The 16,538-nt window shown below is 37.9% G+C and overlaps 1 protein-coding gene across 4 annotated transcripts in view; it reads left to right on the forward strand.

The window, feature by feature from the left end:
• The window catches only part of DCBLD2 (discoidin, CUB and LCCL domain containing 2), a 93,100-nt gene that overhangs the window by 67,552 nt on the left and 9,010 nt on the right, over nucleotides 1–16,538 (forward strand). For all 4 annotated transcript variants that reach the window (XM_059921308.1, XM_059921306.1, XM_059921307.1 and 1 more), the window contains 9 exons: nucleotides 286–358; nucleotides 679–812; nucleotides 2,818–2,858; nucleotides 3,934–4,149; nucleotides 4,933–5,057; nucleotides 9,429–9,579; nucleotides 10,760–10,846; nucleotides 10,993–11,118; nucleotides 14,465–14,558. In XM_059921308.1, coding sequence (XP_059777291.1) covers nucleotides 286–358; nucleotides 679–812; nucleotides 2,818–2,858; nucleotides 3,934–4,149; nucleotides 4,933–5,057; nucleotides 9,429–9,579; nucleotides 10,760–10,846; nucleotides 10,993–11,118; nucleotides 14,465–14,558 — 1,047 coding nt within the window. The remainder of the gene's footprint in view (nucleotides 1–285; nucleotides 359–678; nucleotides 813–2,817; nucleotides 2,859–3,933; nucleotides 4,150–4,932; nucleotides 5,058–9,428; nucleotides 9,580–10,759; nucleotides 10,847–10,992; nucleotides 11,119–14,464; nucleotides 14,559–16,538) is intronic.

Consider the following 16,538-nt stretch of genomic DNA (forward strand, 5'->3'; position numbering starts at 1 on the left):
TTAAATATTATGAATAGCTCTTACAGTAGAAATATGTCTGCCATTTATTATGAAGCAAAATAAAGCAGTATGTAGAATATGAAATAATTTTTGTATATATGTATGTGAAAACGTGTAAATGGGTGGAAGAAAATCTTAAGGGCTTTTTAGAAGCGGTGGTTCTCTCAGAGTGGTGAGATTATGGTATTTACATTGAACTGAAAACTGGGTATAAGTGACGTTTTGGGGTCCTTTTCCCCAGAAAGTACAGCACTATATACCCTTTAACTTGTTTTTGTTTCACAGCAAGTACTGCCCAGCTGGTTGTCTGCTTCCTTTTGCTGAGATATCTGGAACAATCCCTCATGGATATAGAGATGTAAGTTGGATATAGACTTACGTTAAAGTGATGATAAAACTTCATTTTTTAAACTCCTTCATAGGTAGATGTGTAATCTATTGTATATCTTTATCTTGATTTTTATTTTCTAGGAATTACTTCTTTTTAGTAATATGTAACATTTTGTTCTTTTTCTTCTGCTAAAAATCTGTTTTGTGTTGTATCATCAATCATCTATCCCAAGTTTATTGAGAAAACTGCCCAGATCAATTAATTTCTAGAGGAAGAAGTATAAGTGTCTTGTTTATGAATTATCAAAAGAAAATTTAAAACTAATCTTTTATCTTTCCTCCCTGAAGTCCTCACCATTGTGCATGGCTGGTGTGCATGCAGGCGTAGTGTCAAACATTTTGGGTGGCCGGATTAGTGTCGTAATTAGTAAAGGCATCCCGTACTATGAAAGTTCTTTGGCTAACAACGTAACATCTGTGGTGTAAGTATATATGCTGTTTATAATAAGCGTGTTGCACGGGGTGGGATAGGGATGAGTTAGACCTGAGCAGTATCACTGTTGATGGTGTTCATGAAATAACATTTGTGTGATAAGGACAAATGTTGATGGTGTTCATGAAGTAACCTCTGTGTGCTCGATACCTGAGTGTATTGACGAGCGCAGGCAAGGTCGTGCTATCTTGGCTTGTTCTCTGTCAGAAAGGTTGGTAGTCATTTGGAAGAGTGATTTCTTTCTTCTTTTCTAAGTGTTGAAAGAGCCCAGAGTGAGTCTAGAAGTATATTGCCAAATCCTTACTTCATTTTAAAGATCAGAAGGCATAACTAACTACTCTGTTCCTTATAGCCTGTGTGGCCCATGATGGATTAGGATAATTGAAACACTTTGAATATAAATCAAATTTTGACTTAAATCAGAGATAGTATTATGAATCCCTCTCATCCCAAGAGAATATTTTAAAAATGTATTTTCATGGTATTTATGATCTACTGTATTACAAAACATAGACTAGGCATCAAAAGCAGGAGAGGGCTTCTCTGGTGGCACAGTGGTTGAGAATCTGCCTACTAATGCAGGGGACACGGGTTCGAGCCCTGGTCTGGGAAGATCCCACATGCCGCGGAGCAACTAGGCCCGTGAGCCGCAACTACTGAGCCTGAGCGTCTGGAGCCTGTGCTCCGCAACGGGAGAGGCCACGATAGTGAGAGGCCCGTGCACCGCGATGAAGAGTGGCCCCCACTTGCCGCAACTAGAGAAAGCCCTCGCACAGAAACGAAGACCCAACACAGCCAAAAATTAATTAATTAATTAATTAAAAAAAAAAAGAAATAAGGCTTTCTGTTTACTTATTTAAAAAAAAAAAAGGAGAAATTGAAACATTGAATAGAAACATAGTACGAGTGATCTGTTTGTAAATCTTGCATCTTAGACATGCTCGGTCCTGCAGACAATAAGCGTAATTGAAGCCAGCTTCTCTTCAGGTCCTAGGCCAATTTCATTCAGAAGGCAAGAGTGTGAACCATATTCAGGACAGTATAAAGCAGGAGGCAGCAAACTTTTTCTGTAGAGAGCCAGCTAACAAATATTTCAGACTTTATGGGCCACATGTCTGTCACTCATTCTTTTTTGTTTTATTTACAACTTTTTAGCTATGTAAAAACTGTTCTAAGCTTTCTGGCCATACAAAACAGGCCATGCATGGGCTGTCATTTGCTCATCCCTGCTCTAGAGTCAGCTACCTTTCTTTCCTTTGGTTTCTTCTGGATGATTTTATGAAGATCGTTTCATTACTTTCCACTGTTATACCTTTAGAAAGAATTTTTTTTCATGAGTTCTCTCTTTCATATTTAAAAAAACAGACAGGTTGCATCCACTTGTGGTGGTTTGAACGTTGTGCTAAAGGCAGGAGCATACACTGATGATTTTGATGATTTTGATGATTTTATCCCTCCAAGTTCCTTAGGGCCCTTTGACCTGCCATATGGTGAACTAATAACTAATAATCCCACCCCTCCACTCTCCCCAAGCACCTATTCTGCCAGTTACTTTGAAATTCAAATGCAGTGCTGCATTGTAACACTGAAACTTTTTCTTAGATACATTGATTTCCTGTAACAAATGCAGTCTCTCTTATTAGTAGCCAGCTTTTCTTCTGTTTGCCCCAGGAAGCTTGAGCCTCTTTCTATGAGAATTACACTTTTCATTATATATTCCCAAAAAGCAATTGCCACAGAAACACTTTAGTAATCAATTTATTTCATGAAAAAGAAATCAAATAAGTACATATTGAAGGTTGCATGGATGCACTTGCGTAATCATGTATGAAACTAGGCACTAGATACTTGTAGAGAAAACTGATTCTGCTGTCTAATATATAGCCATAGACCGTTCTTAGTGAAATAAAAACAAAAGAAAGCTTTGCTAAGACAAATATGAGGAAATCATGTGGTTATATGAGTGTCACCAAAAAAGTCTTTCTCTCTTTCAGGGGACACTTATCTACAAGTCTTTTTACATTTAAGACAAGTGGTAAGCCTCTCATGGACTTTATAACTTATCATAATTTGTATAATAGCCAGTATTTTTTTTTTTTAAACATCTTTATTGAAGTATAATTGCCTTACAATGGTGTGTTAGCTTCTGCTTTATAACAAAGTGAATCAGTTATACATATACAATATGTTCCCATTTCTCTTCCCTCTTGGATCTCCCTCCCTCCCACCCTCCCCATCCCACCCCTCTAGGTGGTCACAAAGCACCGAGCTAGCCAGTATTTTTTGAACACTGTACATCAGGAACTTTGCCAATTGCTAGGTTGGGTTTTGGGTTTTGGGGTTTTTTTGCACTTTCTCATTTAGTTATCACGAATAACTCTATGAGGTAAAATAGGTACTTAATAATTTAATGAATGGAATAAACTGGAGGTTTTATATTAATAGAGAAGTGATCATGTAAGCATGGAAGTTACCTTAGAAAAAGGGAAGTTTGAATATGTCTGAAGTAATTAACTCAATCAACAGAAAATATTGAGTGCCTTTTTTCATTTGTCAGGCACTGTTCTGGTGCTAGTGAAACAAAAGTGAGCAGAATAAACAAAATTGTGCTTTCCTGGAGCTTACATTCTGGAAGTGAGAGATTGACAATAAACAGCGGATAAGTAAATGAATGTTTATAACGTCCTGTTTACAATATTATAACAGATGTAGAAAATAAGGCAAGGAAAGAGGACAGGCAGTTCAGAAGGGACAGGTTTGAAGTTTAATGTGGGTTGGGGCAGGCCTCATGGAGAATGTGACATCTGAGCAAACACCTGGAGGAGGAAAGGGAGCGAGTTGCCCTCTGGGGAGAGTATCCCAGGGAGAGGGTAATGTGTTGCCATTAAGCTAGTGATTACTGGTGTGAATAAATACGTCTGTACATTCTCTGATGAGACACGAAGACATAGACCCAAGAAACATTTGCATACTTTTGAAACCCTCTAGTACAGTATATTGTCAGCATAGTGTATGTTAATTAAAGGAACAATTAGAGTTTCCAATGAGCAAGTGTTTAGAGATTTTTGAGTTTATATCTGGAAACCAAATTACTTTCTTCTTTGTTTCAGGTTGTTATGGAACACTGGGCATGGAATCTGGCGTGATTGCCGATGCTCAAATAACGGCATCATCTGTGCTGGAGTGGACGGACCACACAGGGCAAGAGAACAGCTGGAAACCCGAAAAGGCCAGGCTGAAAAAACCTGGACCTCCTTGGGCTGCTTTTGCCACTGATGAATATCAGTGGTTGCAAATAGATCTGAATAAGGAAAAGAAGATCACAGGTTAACAGACATAATTTTCTAGATGATTTATAATACTAATTTCATTTGGAAACCTGGTGACATCTAAGAATTTCATAGAAAATTAGGTCACTGCAAATTTAATTACATGGTTTTAAGTTTAGTGTACTGGTGTTAATATGACCGAAGTTGGTTTTATAAAGCATGGCAAAGGAGAGGAGTTGTTATTTGATTCTTACTAGCGTTTCTTTTCATTGTAAAGAGATTCTTTTAAGGTCGTGTTTCAGTAAAGGGATCTTGCGACATCTGAAATAACCATCTCCTATAGTCATTAAGAGAAATTTGTGTTCAAGGAGTCCATTTTAAGTGCTACAAATAATATTCCACATGTGCCAAGTATAAATTTAATTATTTAGAGCAACTTAACAAATGGTCAGAATAACTGGTTAGGATTGGTTTAGATAATTTTGTTAAAGACTTATTTTGCTTTAGTTCTAAAAATAATACCAGTAATCTTCTTTAATCTGTTCATTCCCAGGAAGTCATTCTTTCTCAGTAGGTGAACTATATTTTACAGTGTCGTGAACACAAGCTGCCAAAATACAATAGTCCTTTCCTTACGTGTGCCCATCATTCTTCTTGTCTCTACAAGGGAGCAAAGCCAAGGATTTAGTTACCATTAGGATGAAACCGTGCACTTAGATATGGTAATGTGCCGGAGCCAAAAATGTTTCAATAGTACATTTTAGGTGTTAATGCTTCAGTGATGACCAAGCTTCAAAGATCAGACCGTGAGCGCTAACGAAAGGACCTCTCCATTCCCAGGCATTGTAACCACGGGCTCCACCATGGTGGAGCACAATTACTATGTGTCAGCCTACAGAGTTCTGTACAGTGACGATGGGCAGAGATGGACTGTGTACAGAGAGCCTGGTGTGGAGCAGGATAAGGTAAAATGATTACCAGAGTATTTTTAAAGAACATTAAAAAAGGGGATGGGGGGTAGGTGGCCTTTGCCAAAAGCCACAGAAGCTCTTCCTGTGTGTGATAAAAATTAGATATCATTTGGTCTTACTCTGCCCTCTTCTGGTTATTTTAGGTAGTGTTAGTTACTGGCCTTCCCCTTCTACCTATGGTTAGGAAATTCTCAGTGCTTCTAGGTCCCTTTTGATGATTGTTAAGGGTAAGTACTTTCCTGATTTTTTTTTTTCCAGTAAATTTTAATTCACTTGTTTAAATAATTCATTAAGAAATAATAAAAAGGACCTTTAATTTCTTGTCCTGAAAAAGCTTTTCTTATCAATCCACAGAATGATGGAGAGCCTAACTTGTTCCTAGATTTCTACTCTAGGCCAGCGGGGGTGGGGACAAAAGAGCTAAAGGTAGAAGGGCATTAAATTGTAGGATATTATAGAAAGGTCATGTCAAGATCACCTCACCAACTTTTGTCGTAGAAAACAACTTTTTTTCCACCTGAAGAATTTCCTTAACTTCTGTGGTAATGATGAACTATCGTTTTAGTTATAGCAAAACATGACAATGCTTAGGGGTAGAGAGCGAGTAGGTAGAGGTGGCTCTCAACTAGAGGTTTGTTACTTTCCCCCGGGCTCCTGGACCTTGGTCCACCCACCACAAGGGGTCCCTGTCCCCAAGGAAGGTGGATGCCTCTCATCTAGAGTTGAAATTATGAGCACATTTCTTCAATGAAACCTCCCTGTGAGTTTTGTTTCAGTTTTATGATACTATCAGTTCTCTATCATATACGTGATATGCTAATATATTTTCACTTGCCACTTTTCTCACCTCTCTGTTCAAAAAACTCCAGGGATTCCCTTTAATCTTTCATATGGATCTAAACTCTTCAGCTGTTACTCAAGGCCTTCTTTCCTCTCTTCTGCTTGATATCACATGAACTTCAATCTTTGGTGAGCCTCCACCCCTTGAAGCAGATAAAAATATTGTCTCTAAATCTAACTTACTTCTGCCTAATGCCCCCAAACTTACTTTTTCCTATTAGCACATCCATATTTATTTGTACAATAATATTTGCTATACTTGTAGAATATAGTTAGTTTTTTGAAATTATAAGTATTATCCATGCTTATATTATAAAAACATCCAACAACACTGAATTATATTTCTGAAAAACTTTTTTTGGCTTCCTTTTTGAAAGATAATTTCACTGGGTGTAGAATACTAGGTTGACAGTTTTTTCTTTCAGTACTTTAAATATGCAGGTCCACTGCTTTCCAGTCTGCATTGTTTTCAGCAAGAATTTATTTTAAGCAATTTGATTATGATGTGCCTTTGTGTAGTTGTCTTCATGTTTCTTCTGCTTGGATTTCTTTGAGCTTCTTGGATCTGTGGGTTATAATTTCTATCAGATTTGGAAAATTATAGGCCCTTTTTTCTTGAATATGTTGCCTCCTCAATTCTAACTACATGAAGATTATGAATCTTGATGATATATCAGTTCACTGATGCTCTGTTTATTTTTTTCCAGTCTTTTTCTTTCCATGTTCCAGTTTGGAAAATTTGTACTGTTTTATTTTTAAGTTCACTAATCTATTCCTCTTCAGTGTCTGATCTGCTATTAATCCTATCTGGTGTATTTTATCTCCAACATTGTATTTTTCACTTCTAGATATTCAGTTTTTGGCTTTTAAAATTTCTTCCATTTCTCTCCTTAACATGCTCATGCTTTTCTTTACCTCTAAAACATATGGAGTATATAATAACCCTTTTAATGCCCTTGTCTACTAATACTATATACTAACGTGTCATATCTGGGTCTTTATATATTGTTAGATATTATGGGGCTTATTTTACATGCCTGGTAATTTTTGATTGGTTACCAGACATTGTGAACTTTATATTGCTTGGTGTTCGTTTTCCTTTTTTTATTATTACTCCTTTAAATATTTTTGAGCTTTATTCTGGGATGCAGTTAGGTTCCTTGGAAATCATGTGATCTTTTCAAAGCTTACATTTTAGATTTGTTAGGCAGCACCTGAGCAGCTTTAGTTCTAATTTTTCCCCACTACTGAGACAGTACTGTTCTAAGAACTCAATCCAGTGTCCCATGTATATGAGGTTTCTCCACTCTCTGTTGGCAACATAAGCTGGCCCAGCCCTGTGTGGCCCTGAGAATTGTTCTCCTACTCCTTTCTAGTGGTTTTTTTTCCATCCACAGATAGTTTAGCTAAAGGTGTAAGGGGAAACCCCAACAGACCCTAGAAGTCTCTGGGTAGTTCTTGTCTCTCCCACACTCTGCCCTGCAAATTCTAGCTGCCTTAGCCTCTCCTTCTCTGAGCTCTCCCTCAATTCAGTGAGACCACCACGCTCTTTCCAGGCACTACTGGTGCAAGAGAAGGGCTCACGTCATTTGTTTTCCTCCCCTCGGGGAGCATTGCCCTATGCTGCCTGTTGTCCAGCCTCTGAAAACCATTGTTGCATATATTTTATCTGATTTTTCAGATCTTTAAGGCAAAAGGATAAATCCAGTCCCTGTTAGTCTATCGTGGGTAGAAGTGGCAGTCCTTACATTGAATTATATGAAATAACAGTCTTTTTTGCCTCACTTATGTTTGTCCATCTGCTCTCATCTAATCCCAACTCAGGGTTAATTGATGTATTCATTTTCATACCCTTTCTAAGCACGCACACATGCATGAGCACACACACAAAGATTCAGACTGCTTTTGGTTTTGTTTTCAGAAAATGGGAATGTATATACAAGTTGTTTTCATAATATATTGCTTTTTAATAGTATGCCATTCTTGTGTTTGGTAATATCCAATAAAGTGTAAGTTCCTTGAGGGTGAAAACTTTGACTTCCGTTCCATTTCACCCTCGTGGCACCTGTGAACCTCCACATTACATGGGGGGGGGGGGTCATAATAAATGCTCATACATTAAATGTAAATCCTTTGTACTTAGTTTTTATGAAATCTTTTTCCTTTAAGTTTTTTATGAAGATGAGATGGCAGTATGGAGTAAAATTTCAGGGATAGTTTTTATGTCCTAAGATGATGATGTTTAGTTATTGTTCCTGTTCCACTAATATAATAGACTGCAAGGAATTGCCTTCATTTTACTTGAGAGTAATATCTGAGGAAATAATGGAAGCTTGGTAGTTCAGAGATTATTGTAACTTCAGACCTGTTTAAAAATGAAGGCTATTAAATCATCTTAGAAGTTTATAGTCGAATGCCATTTGAATCAGCCAGGAAGAAAATAGCTATAATATTTGGAAATAACTTGATTGAGGAGTTAAACATTTACTTGTTCTCACATTAACTGACAAAAAACCACTTGGATTTTAGGCAGGTGTCTGTTTATTAATGGTCTTTAGAAACTGCCTAGGTAATTTGGCCTGAAGGAACGAGGAGGGCTCTTTTTTGCTTAGTGGAGCCCTATGGTTAAGTCAGAAGACACAGATTCAAATCACTGCTCTAAATTGACTGGCTATGTAGTCCACTTACATTGTATAAACTGCAGTGTTCTGGGTTCTGCCTATTTTGTAGGCTTGTCATGAAGAACATCTGAGTTAATTATATGAAGATGCTTTGTAAATAATTAAGAGCTGTTCCAGTGTGAGATACTACTATTATTTGCTTGAAATAGTTGAGGGAATGACATAGTCACCTGAAATTATATTTTTACCTAAGGATTATTCATGTGATGCATTAGTGGCTGTTTAGTTATGATGATTAAACTAGGCAGTGGGCAGCATCACTTTTCTGGTTCAAATAGCAGGAAATGAAAATGTATGATATGGGAACTGTGTTTATATAGTTTCTCCAGTAGGCGGAGCTATGTATCTGTTATGTGTTTGTTAGTGTATGTTCACTTTCAGTCTATTTATTGAGAGAAAAATTATGAAAAGTACACAGTACAGCATTTCCTCTAAGACCTCAAATGTTCAATTACGCTTTACTTTGAAAATAAAATTAATATATTTAAATAGTTGGTGATTCCACAGGACTAGAGTTACTAATTTATTAATACAAGGTACTGTGCACTGCAATCCAAACCTTCTTCCCAAATTGCCAAGTTAGAACTTTTGTTATGTTTAAGTCATCTTAAAATCATTTCTATATTCAGTATTTTCCTCCTATGAAATTTTTATGAAGAGTGTGCAGCTTCTTAATAGTTCTTCCAAATTATGATTAATTTATTTTCTTAGAAATTAATGCTTAATGTCACATTTTGCAGAGCTCATTTAAGGCCCAGAGCAAAAACCAAAAACATGTTTCAGTGGAGCAGTTTAGCCCTGGCCTCTGTTGATGTAAAGTACCGATTTTTGTTGTTTTTTAAAGATATTTCAAGGAAACAAAGATTATCACCAGGATGTGCGTAATAACTTTTTGCCACCAATTATTGCACGTTTTATTAGAGTGAATCCTACCCAATGGCAGCAGAAAATTGCCATGAAAATGGAACTGCTTGGATGTCAGTTTATTCCTAAAGGTAAAGCAACAGTATGTTTAAGGCATGTGGTTTTCACTGGATTAATTAAAAATGACTGTGCTGTTCTCCGAGAAATTAATTAATAATAATGTAAGTGTTTATACTCTACAGTATGTTTTTAAAGGGATTTTTAAAAAGAAATAGTTATCCCTATTAAATATCATATTAGATATCAAACTGGTTTCCAAAATTACAAGTGGAAGAAGAAAGAGAGGGTGTCACTGATGAGATAATGCAATGAGATTGCTTTCCAAATGTAGTCTCAACCTTAATAATTTTTTTTTTTTTTTTTTTAAATTTATTTTTATTTATTTATTTTTGGCTGCATTGGGTCTTTTTTTTTTTTTTTAAGGAATGTAGTTTATTTATTTATGGCTGTGTTGGGTCTTCGTTTCTGTGCGAGGGCTTTCTCTAGTTGTGGCAAGCGGGGGCCACTCTTCACCGCAGTGCGCGGGCCTGTCACTACTGCGGCCTCTCTTGTTGCGGAGCACAGGCTCCAGACGCACAGGCTCAGTAATTGTGGCTCACGGGCCTAATTGCTCCGCGGCATGCGGGATCTTCCCAGGCCAGGGCTCGAACCCGCGTCCCCTACATTGGCAGGCAGATTCTCAACCACTACGCCACCAGGGAAGCCCTCAACCTTAATAATTTTTAATCAGGTCTCATGTAGTAGAATATTTGTATCATACAAGCACTGGTGATTGTAAGTCACCTTAACCTAAGTGCCTTTTACTTTGAATAAATTAAAAATGGGAATAACTTCCTTCAAAATTATATAATATTTTAATACTTTGTTTACTGTTATGTCCCCCCAAACTACCATAGTGCCTGACACATAGTGGGCCCTCCATAAATATTTATTAAATGAATTGAATGAGTAGTATATCATATTGTGATGACATTTTTATAGCTTTATCATTCAACATCATCTGACTCCCTGTTATTCTCCTTCCTAAGAAGATTCTTTTTGGACAATTTAATTATTTAAAAACTCAGAAATCCCAATACATTTGTGCATTTCATGCAGAGTATATTTATCCTTCTGACGTATTTCTCTGAGATTTAAAATTACTGTGCAGAATTAAGTACTCTAGAAAATGTTAAAGACATTTAAAATTACTATATTTAACTATGATTTTTATAAGCAAAATGTATAAACTTTTCTAAACCATTTTTCAAGGTCGTCCTCCAAAACTTACTCAGCCTCCACCTCCTCGGAGCAGCAGTGACCTCAAAAACACTACAGCCCCTCCAAAAATAGCCAAAGGTATGCCTACTTTAAATGTGAGAATTTGATGTTCCCTGGATTTGTGGTATAATTTTCCATAAACATATTAAAAGCATTATAAAGTAACTATTTTAATCAAGCTGGTATAGATTAAAGAATAAAAAGTTTTTAAAACTTTTTTCAAGGTCGTGCCCCCAAATTTACTCAACCACTACAACCTCGAAGTAGCAATGAATTTCCTGCACATACAGAGCAAACAACTGCCACTCCTGAAATCAAAAATACCACCATAACTCCAAATGTAACCAAAGGTATGCAAACCCAAAAATTAATACCTGTTCATAGTAGTGAGTTGTTTTGTTTTTAACTTAAGTTTTCAGAAACATTTCCAGCTTTTAAACGCTCAGGGTTTTTTCCCTCTGTTTTTTAAGTACAGCAAAAAATTTGATTCCATACCTTATAGAAAAAACTGGCTGCATTGCTCTAAGTTCTACTATCTGGTGCCATGTAAAATGGTTCTTTAAATATTTAGAGATGGCTGCTGTATTCTAGGCTTCCTCTTATGATTTTTTTCCCTCTATGGCTAAATATGTGGAGTCTCAGGCTTAGGAAGATAATTTTTCTAGAAATAACTAAAACCATAGCAGGAAACAAACTTTTTTTCTGATTATATATTAATTTGCTGGATAGGGAACTTGGTAGGAAAAAGGGAAGAAGAAAAAAAAAAGTTTTGGTGAAAATAAATACTTCTTTTAAAAAAAGATACTCTGTTAACATTTATTTTAAAAATTTGGTCTCTGTTTTTTAAATGTTTACAGTTACTTTTTCAGATTATAAATAGTGTTTTTCAATTTACTTTCAAACTTTGCTTTTAATTATTAGTATATAAGGTGTTAACATATATAAAACCTAGTAGTTTTTTAATTTTACTAGTTTGAAAACAAAATTTCTGTTGAATTCAGGAACAAAAAGCATCAGTGCCATGGAGGAATTAATTTCAGTGTTGACAGATAAAAAGCACACTAATTTTCAGGACAGTGCAGAGAAGAGAAAGTAGTTCATTCAGAGTAACTTGTGCCACATAGAACTTAATCATTCTCATTTTCTGAAAATTTGCCTGGATTCAGATAACTTTCTACAACTTCCTACATGTCAGTTTCCTTCCTATCTTCTGAAGTATTCCCAAAGAGACCAATTTCTTTCTCATGCTGCAGGAAAAGCTAGTATTGACTGAAAAACAAAAAAAACCTCACAACCTAAAAGTTGAGAATTATGTTTTATTCAGGTTCTTACTGAAGACAGTAGCCTGGGATACAGGCTCTCAGGTAGTTCTGAGAAACTGTTCCAAAGAGGGAGGAGCCAGGATTTATAGGGGTTTATGCTGGAAAAAATGTAGTCAAACATCAAAAAATTACTGCTAATCACAAAAAGCAGACATCTCAAGTTAATGATTTTAGTGCTTTTCTATGTGTGGGAAGATGCAAGAGTTTGAGCTCATTGAAATTATTCATTGATATGTGTCTTAACTGTTTAGAGCCAGTATTCTGCTTTTCTCCATCCTGAATTCCCCTCAGGGCGCACAGTCATGGGGTGCGGGTAGTGGCTGAGGACGTGGTGGCACCTCTTTGAAATGGCAGGGGCAACATTTATTTTGTCCAGTCTAGAGAGAAGCAAGGGTTGACAGAGACAAGAAATTTCAGCATCCCACAAAGAGCTTCTTACCAGTTTACAGAAAGCATGCGTTTGGGTGGAATCCCAGACCACATACCCAGATGGAAAAACAGTCATTTAAAAGTGTTGTTCATCTTAAAATCTGATTATAGAATTTTTAAATCTTAGGACTAAAAGTGTTCTTAAAGCATTTTCTTCCAGAACTAGGATCCCTGTAATCTTTAAAATAACAAAGAACATCTAGGTCTTTTTGGTTGAAGACCTCCTGTCTCCTTTTCTCTGGAACAGTAGTATGTAGACTTTTTATTGTTTTTTGAACCTAAGCATATATTTTAATGCCTCTGATTAAGTCAAACTGTATCCATCTGAACCTGATTATTCTCTCTACAATTTCACAAATTTTAGGGATAAAGCACATTTGCTTTTCTAATTTCTTAGTCCTTTCTATCCTGAGTCATGATTTCTGTTTTATTCACTTCTCCTTTCTCCATTTTTACATCCAGGCTGAGAGTGATGCTGGTGAAAATCATGTCATGGTCAGATTTGTGCCACTGTAATGTCCAGATCCTCCCTCAGTGGGGCCCTCAGTAGCAGCTGGTGGTCTTTCTGTTTCCCTGGTTAGCTCTTTTGTCTGTTCTCAACAGTAGCTGTTTGAAACACTCTCTGTATTTTTCAAACCCTTGACCCAGAGATCCTCATTCACTCTCAGTTACATCTTCAGCTTCCCAAAGAAGAAGCCATTCGAAGGGCACTTCGTTTTTGTGGAGCCTGCATAGTCACCTAGTTCCCATCCATACAGCTTCTCAGAGGCCTGGTGTTATTGATTGTCCTCTCCCTCCCTGTATCTTCAGCTTCTTTCTCTCTTTGGTGTGATTATAAGGAGTAAATAAGATGCAGGTCTGGCGCTTAGCGCCCAGTAAATAGCAGCAGTTGTTGCTGTTATCACCCTCATGGCCAGGAGGAGGTTGAGAGGTGGAGGAAGAAACTAGCGTCCCAACTGACCTTAAGCAGACCATTTCTGCCCAGGATTCTTTATCTATGGAGTGAGATAAGGGGATTAAGTGATCTCCAAGTCCCTGCAGGCTCCAGCATTGTGTTGGTTTCTGCCTTGTTCATACACACATTTGGTTTCTATGCTTAATACTATGTTATTATCTTCCTGCATCTATATTTTGCCGTCACTTCCAATTGCTGGATAATATTTTATTATAATATTATATTATAAGGATAATATTTTATTATAAGGAGGAGACCATGATTTACTTATTCCCTTTCATTGTTGGGCATTTGGATTACTTCCAGTTTTACAGTCTGCTGCAGATACAGAAGCAAACATATTTAAAGATACATCTTTGAATGCCATCTTAATTTTTTCCTAAGAATAAATTCTACATAGAGAACTGCCAAGTAATAGGTTTTTATAGATATTGCCCCAAAATGCCAATCAGAAAGGTAGTTTCAATTTATAGTCCCATCAAAATCCCTGTTTCCTGATACCCTCTTCAACAATTAGTTGTTCTTTTAAATATTTGCCAATTTGATAAGCAAAAATAGCATCTTTCTGATTACTAGTGAGGTGAACATGCTTAATGGTCACTTGTGCTCTTAATGCGTTGCTCTTTCATCTCTGCTGATTTTTCTGTTGTTTATTTTTTACTTGTAAATTCTGTAATAGATTAACTATATTAACCTTTTATCACATATGCAGAAAATACGTTTTCCCAGTTTATCATTTTTCTTTTAATTTGTCTTAGTGATTTAAAAACATGCAAAGGTGGAGCAAATAATGTGACGCACTTCCATGTATCCCTGAAGGCCTCTGCAATTACCACTCGCGCCCACTCTCATTGCATAAATTATGTTTATGGTATTTTTTTGAGATAGAAAAGCTTTGAATGGTGATATGGTTAATCTGTACTCTTCTCCTTAATGATTTCTGCCTTTGGTATTAATGTGTGTTTTGGTTTGTTTGCGTTTGTTTTTCAGATGTAGCCTTGGCTGCCGTCCTTGTCCCTGTGCTGGTCATGGTCCTTACCACTCTCATTCTCATACTAGTGTGTGCTTGGCATTGGAGAAACAGGTTCGTACAAAACTAGTTCGCCTGACTGGTCCTAGAGGGGATGTTTCCAAATGTGAAATAGAAACTAAATATAGAAGATGAACTTTTTTGAGAGGGAGAGTTAAGATAGTCATTAGAATAAAAATATATACATTTCTCCTTTATTCCTGTAAAAAATGAGTAAGTTCAATTCCATAATCAGTTACTGAGTACCTTTATTATATCAAATTTTGTATTATACAGTGGGTTACACACATTAGTAAGATATAATAGATACTTAGTAACACTGAAAGAATGAGACACAATTATTATCTACAGATTGTTTAGCAGGGTTGACCACTGTACTTTGGCATGATGAGTTGTATATGAAGTGCTGGGGAACACAGACGCAAGAACCATGAGAGTTACCTGAAACCTTTTTTTCAGAAAAGAGTAGTCCTCAAATTTGGCATGGTTTGCCTTAAAGGAGGGATTAGATTTGGCTAGATAGAGGAAGAGAGAATGGCCCAGATTGATGGGATGTCTTGCGGGAAGGCACAGAGTTGTGGAATGTAGGCAGAATAGTGAGTCATCCCACAGAGGCTTGGCATGCGGGAGCTCTAGGAGACCCATAGAAATGCAGCCTGGGCCTGGACCAGGAAGGACTTTCTGTAGATGGGGAAATCATTGAGCAGTGTTCAGCGGACAGGTGATATTATCAGACGATTGTAGGAAAATGGTGGCAGGAGGGTGGATTGAAGAGGAGAGAGAGACTAGAAGAGACAGAGAGAAGAGTTAGGAAACTATTCAGGCCACACAGGAACATGACACAGCAATTCTAGGAAAGGGAGAGACGTGGAGGGGGAGAGGTTTCCCAGAGGCGTCAGTGCGGGGCTTGACTGGCTACTTGCTAAGGAAGGAGGAGGATCCAAGGTCCCCTCAAGTTTCTGGCTTGTGCACTTGACCGGTAGAGATGTCGTGAGTAGAGGTAACAGAGTAGGAGGACAGATTTGGTGACTGACAGGTTTGGAGGGACCTCATTTGTCTAGCCATCCAACAGATATTTGAGCTCCTGCTCCCTGCCAAGTACTGAGCCGTGTGCTGGGAGTCCAGTGGTGAACCCCAGAGTCTATGGATGGGAGAGGATACTTTGCAGAACACCTTCCACCATGGAACCTGTTTGTTGCAGGGCCCAGCAGTAAGGGCAGGTAGGAATCACGGGATTGGAGATAAAACAGTAGCCAATATTCAATTCACGAGTCACTCGGTTTACTACACATAATTAGCACACAACACAGGTTAGGCAAAGTGGGGGAGGGGGGAGGGTGTAAACGAACCACTCCAAGAGAAGCCTTGAAGGAGGCATCTCGGCACCAACAGCAGCACATGACAAGTGAGGGTGGGAAATCACCCCGGCTCCAGCAGGGCCTCAGGCGGCGTCCATCTGGAACCGCTCTCAGCAGCATGGGGGCCTCCAGCCAGGATCCTTCAGGTCACTCGGTTCAATTGTCTCCTCCTAAGGAGTAAGCGTTACCCCAGGGGAGGAGTCTGGACTCCTTCAGTTGCTGTCTGTTCCCGTGCCGTACATGGGCCATCAAACTTCTTATCTAAAGTAATATTCTCAGTTTATCATTTGAGGACACTGGCAATCCTACAGTGGACATTTCAAAACAACTCATAGGCAAGTTCGCGTTGGCCACTGGGACTCCATTTTGAACTACGTAACATGTCTTAAATAGCTTAAATCCTCTAAGTTTCACCCAAGATGAGTAGGAATCATAACACAAAAGAAACCACATCATAACCGTACCAACCACAGTGTGTTCCACGGGTGGAAGGAAGCTGGAGGAGGCGTGGGTCCCAGATTCCTGGTGTTGGGGGGCTGTCTGTGCAGAACTGACAACTTAGCATGAGGGCACGAGGCGGGGGAGGAGGGAACAGGGCTCTGGGAGAGTCCAGGAAGGAAAGTTCATGATGCTTTCAGGGAACCGGACAGTAACAGTAGTAGTGGTGAGAACAGCA

This window comes from Balaenoptera ricei, chromosome 4 (assembly GCF_028023285.1).
Source record: "Balaenoptera ricei isolate mBalRic1 chromosome 4, mBalRic1.hap2, whole genome shotgun sequence".
Taxonomy (NCBI): Eukaryota; Metazoa; Chordata; class Mammalia; order Artiodactyla; family Balaenopteridae; genus Balaenoptera; species Balaenoptera ricei.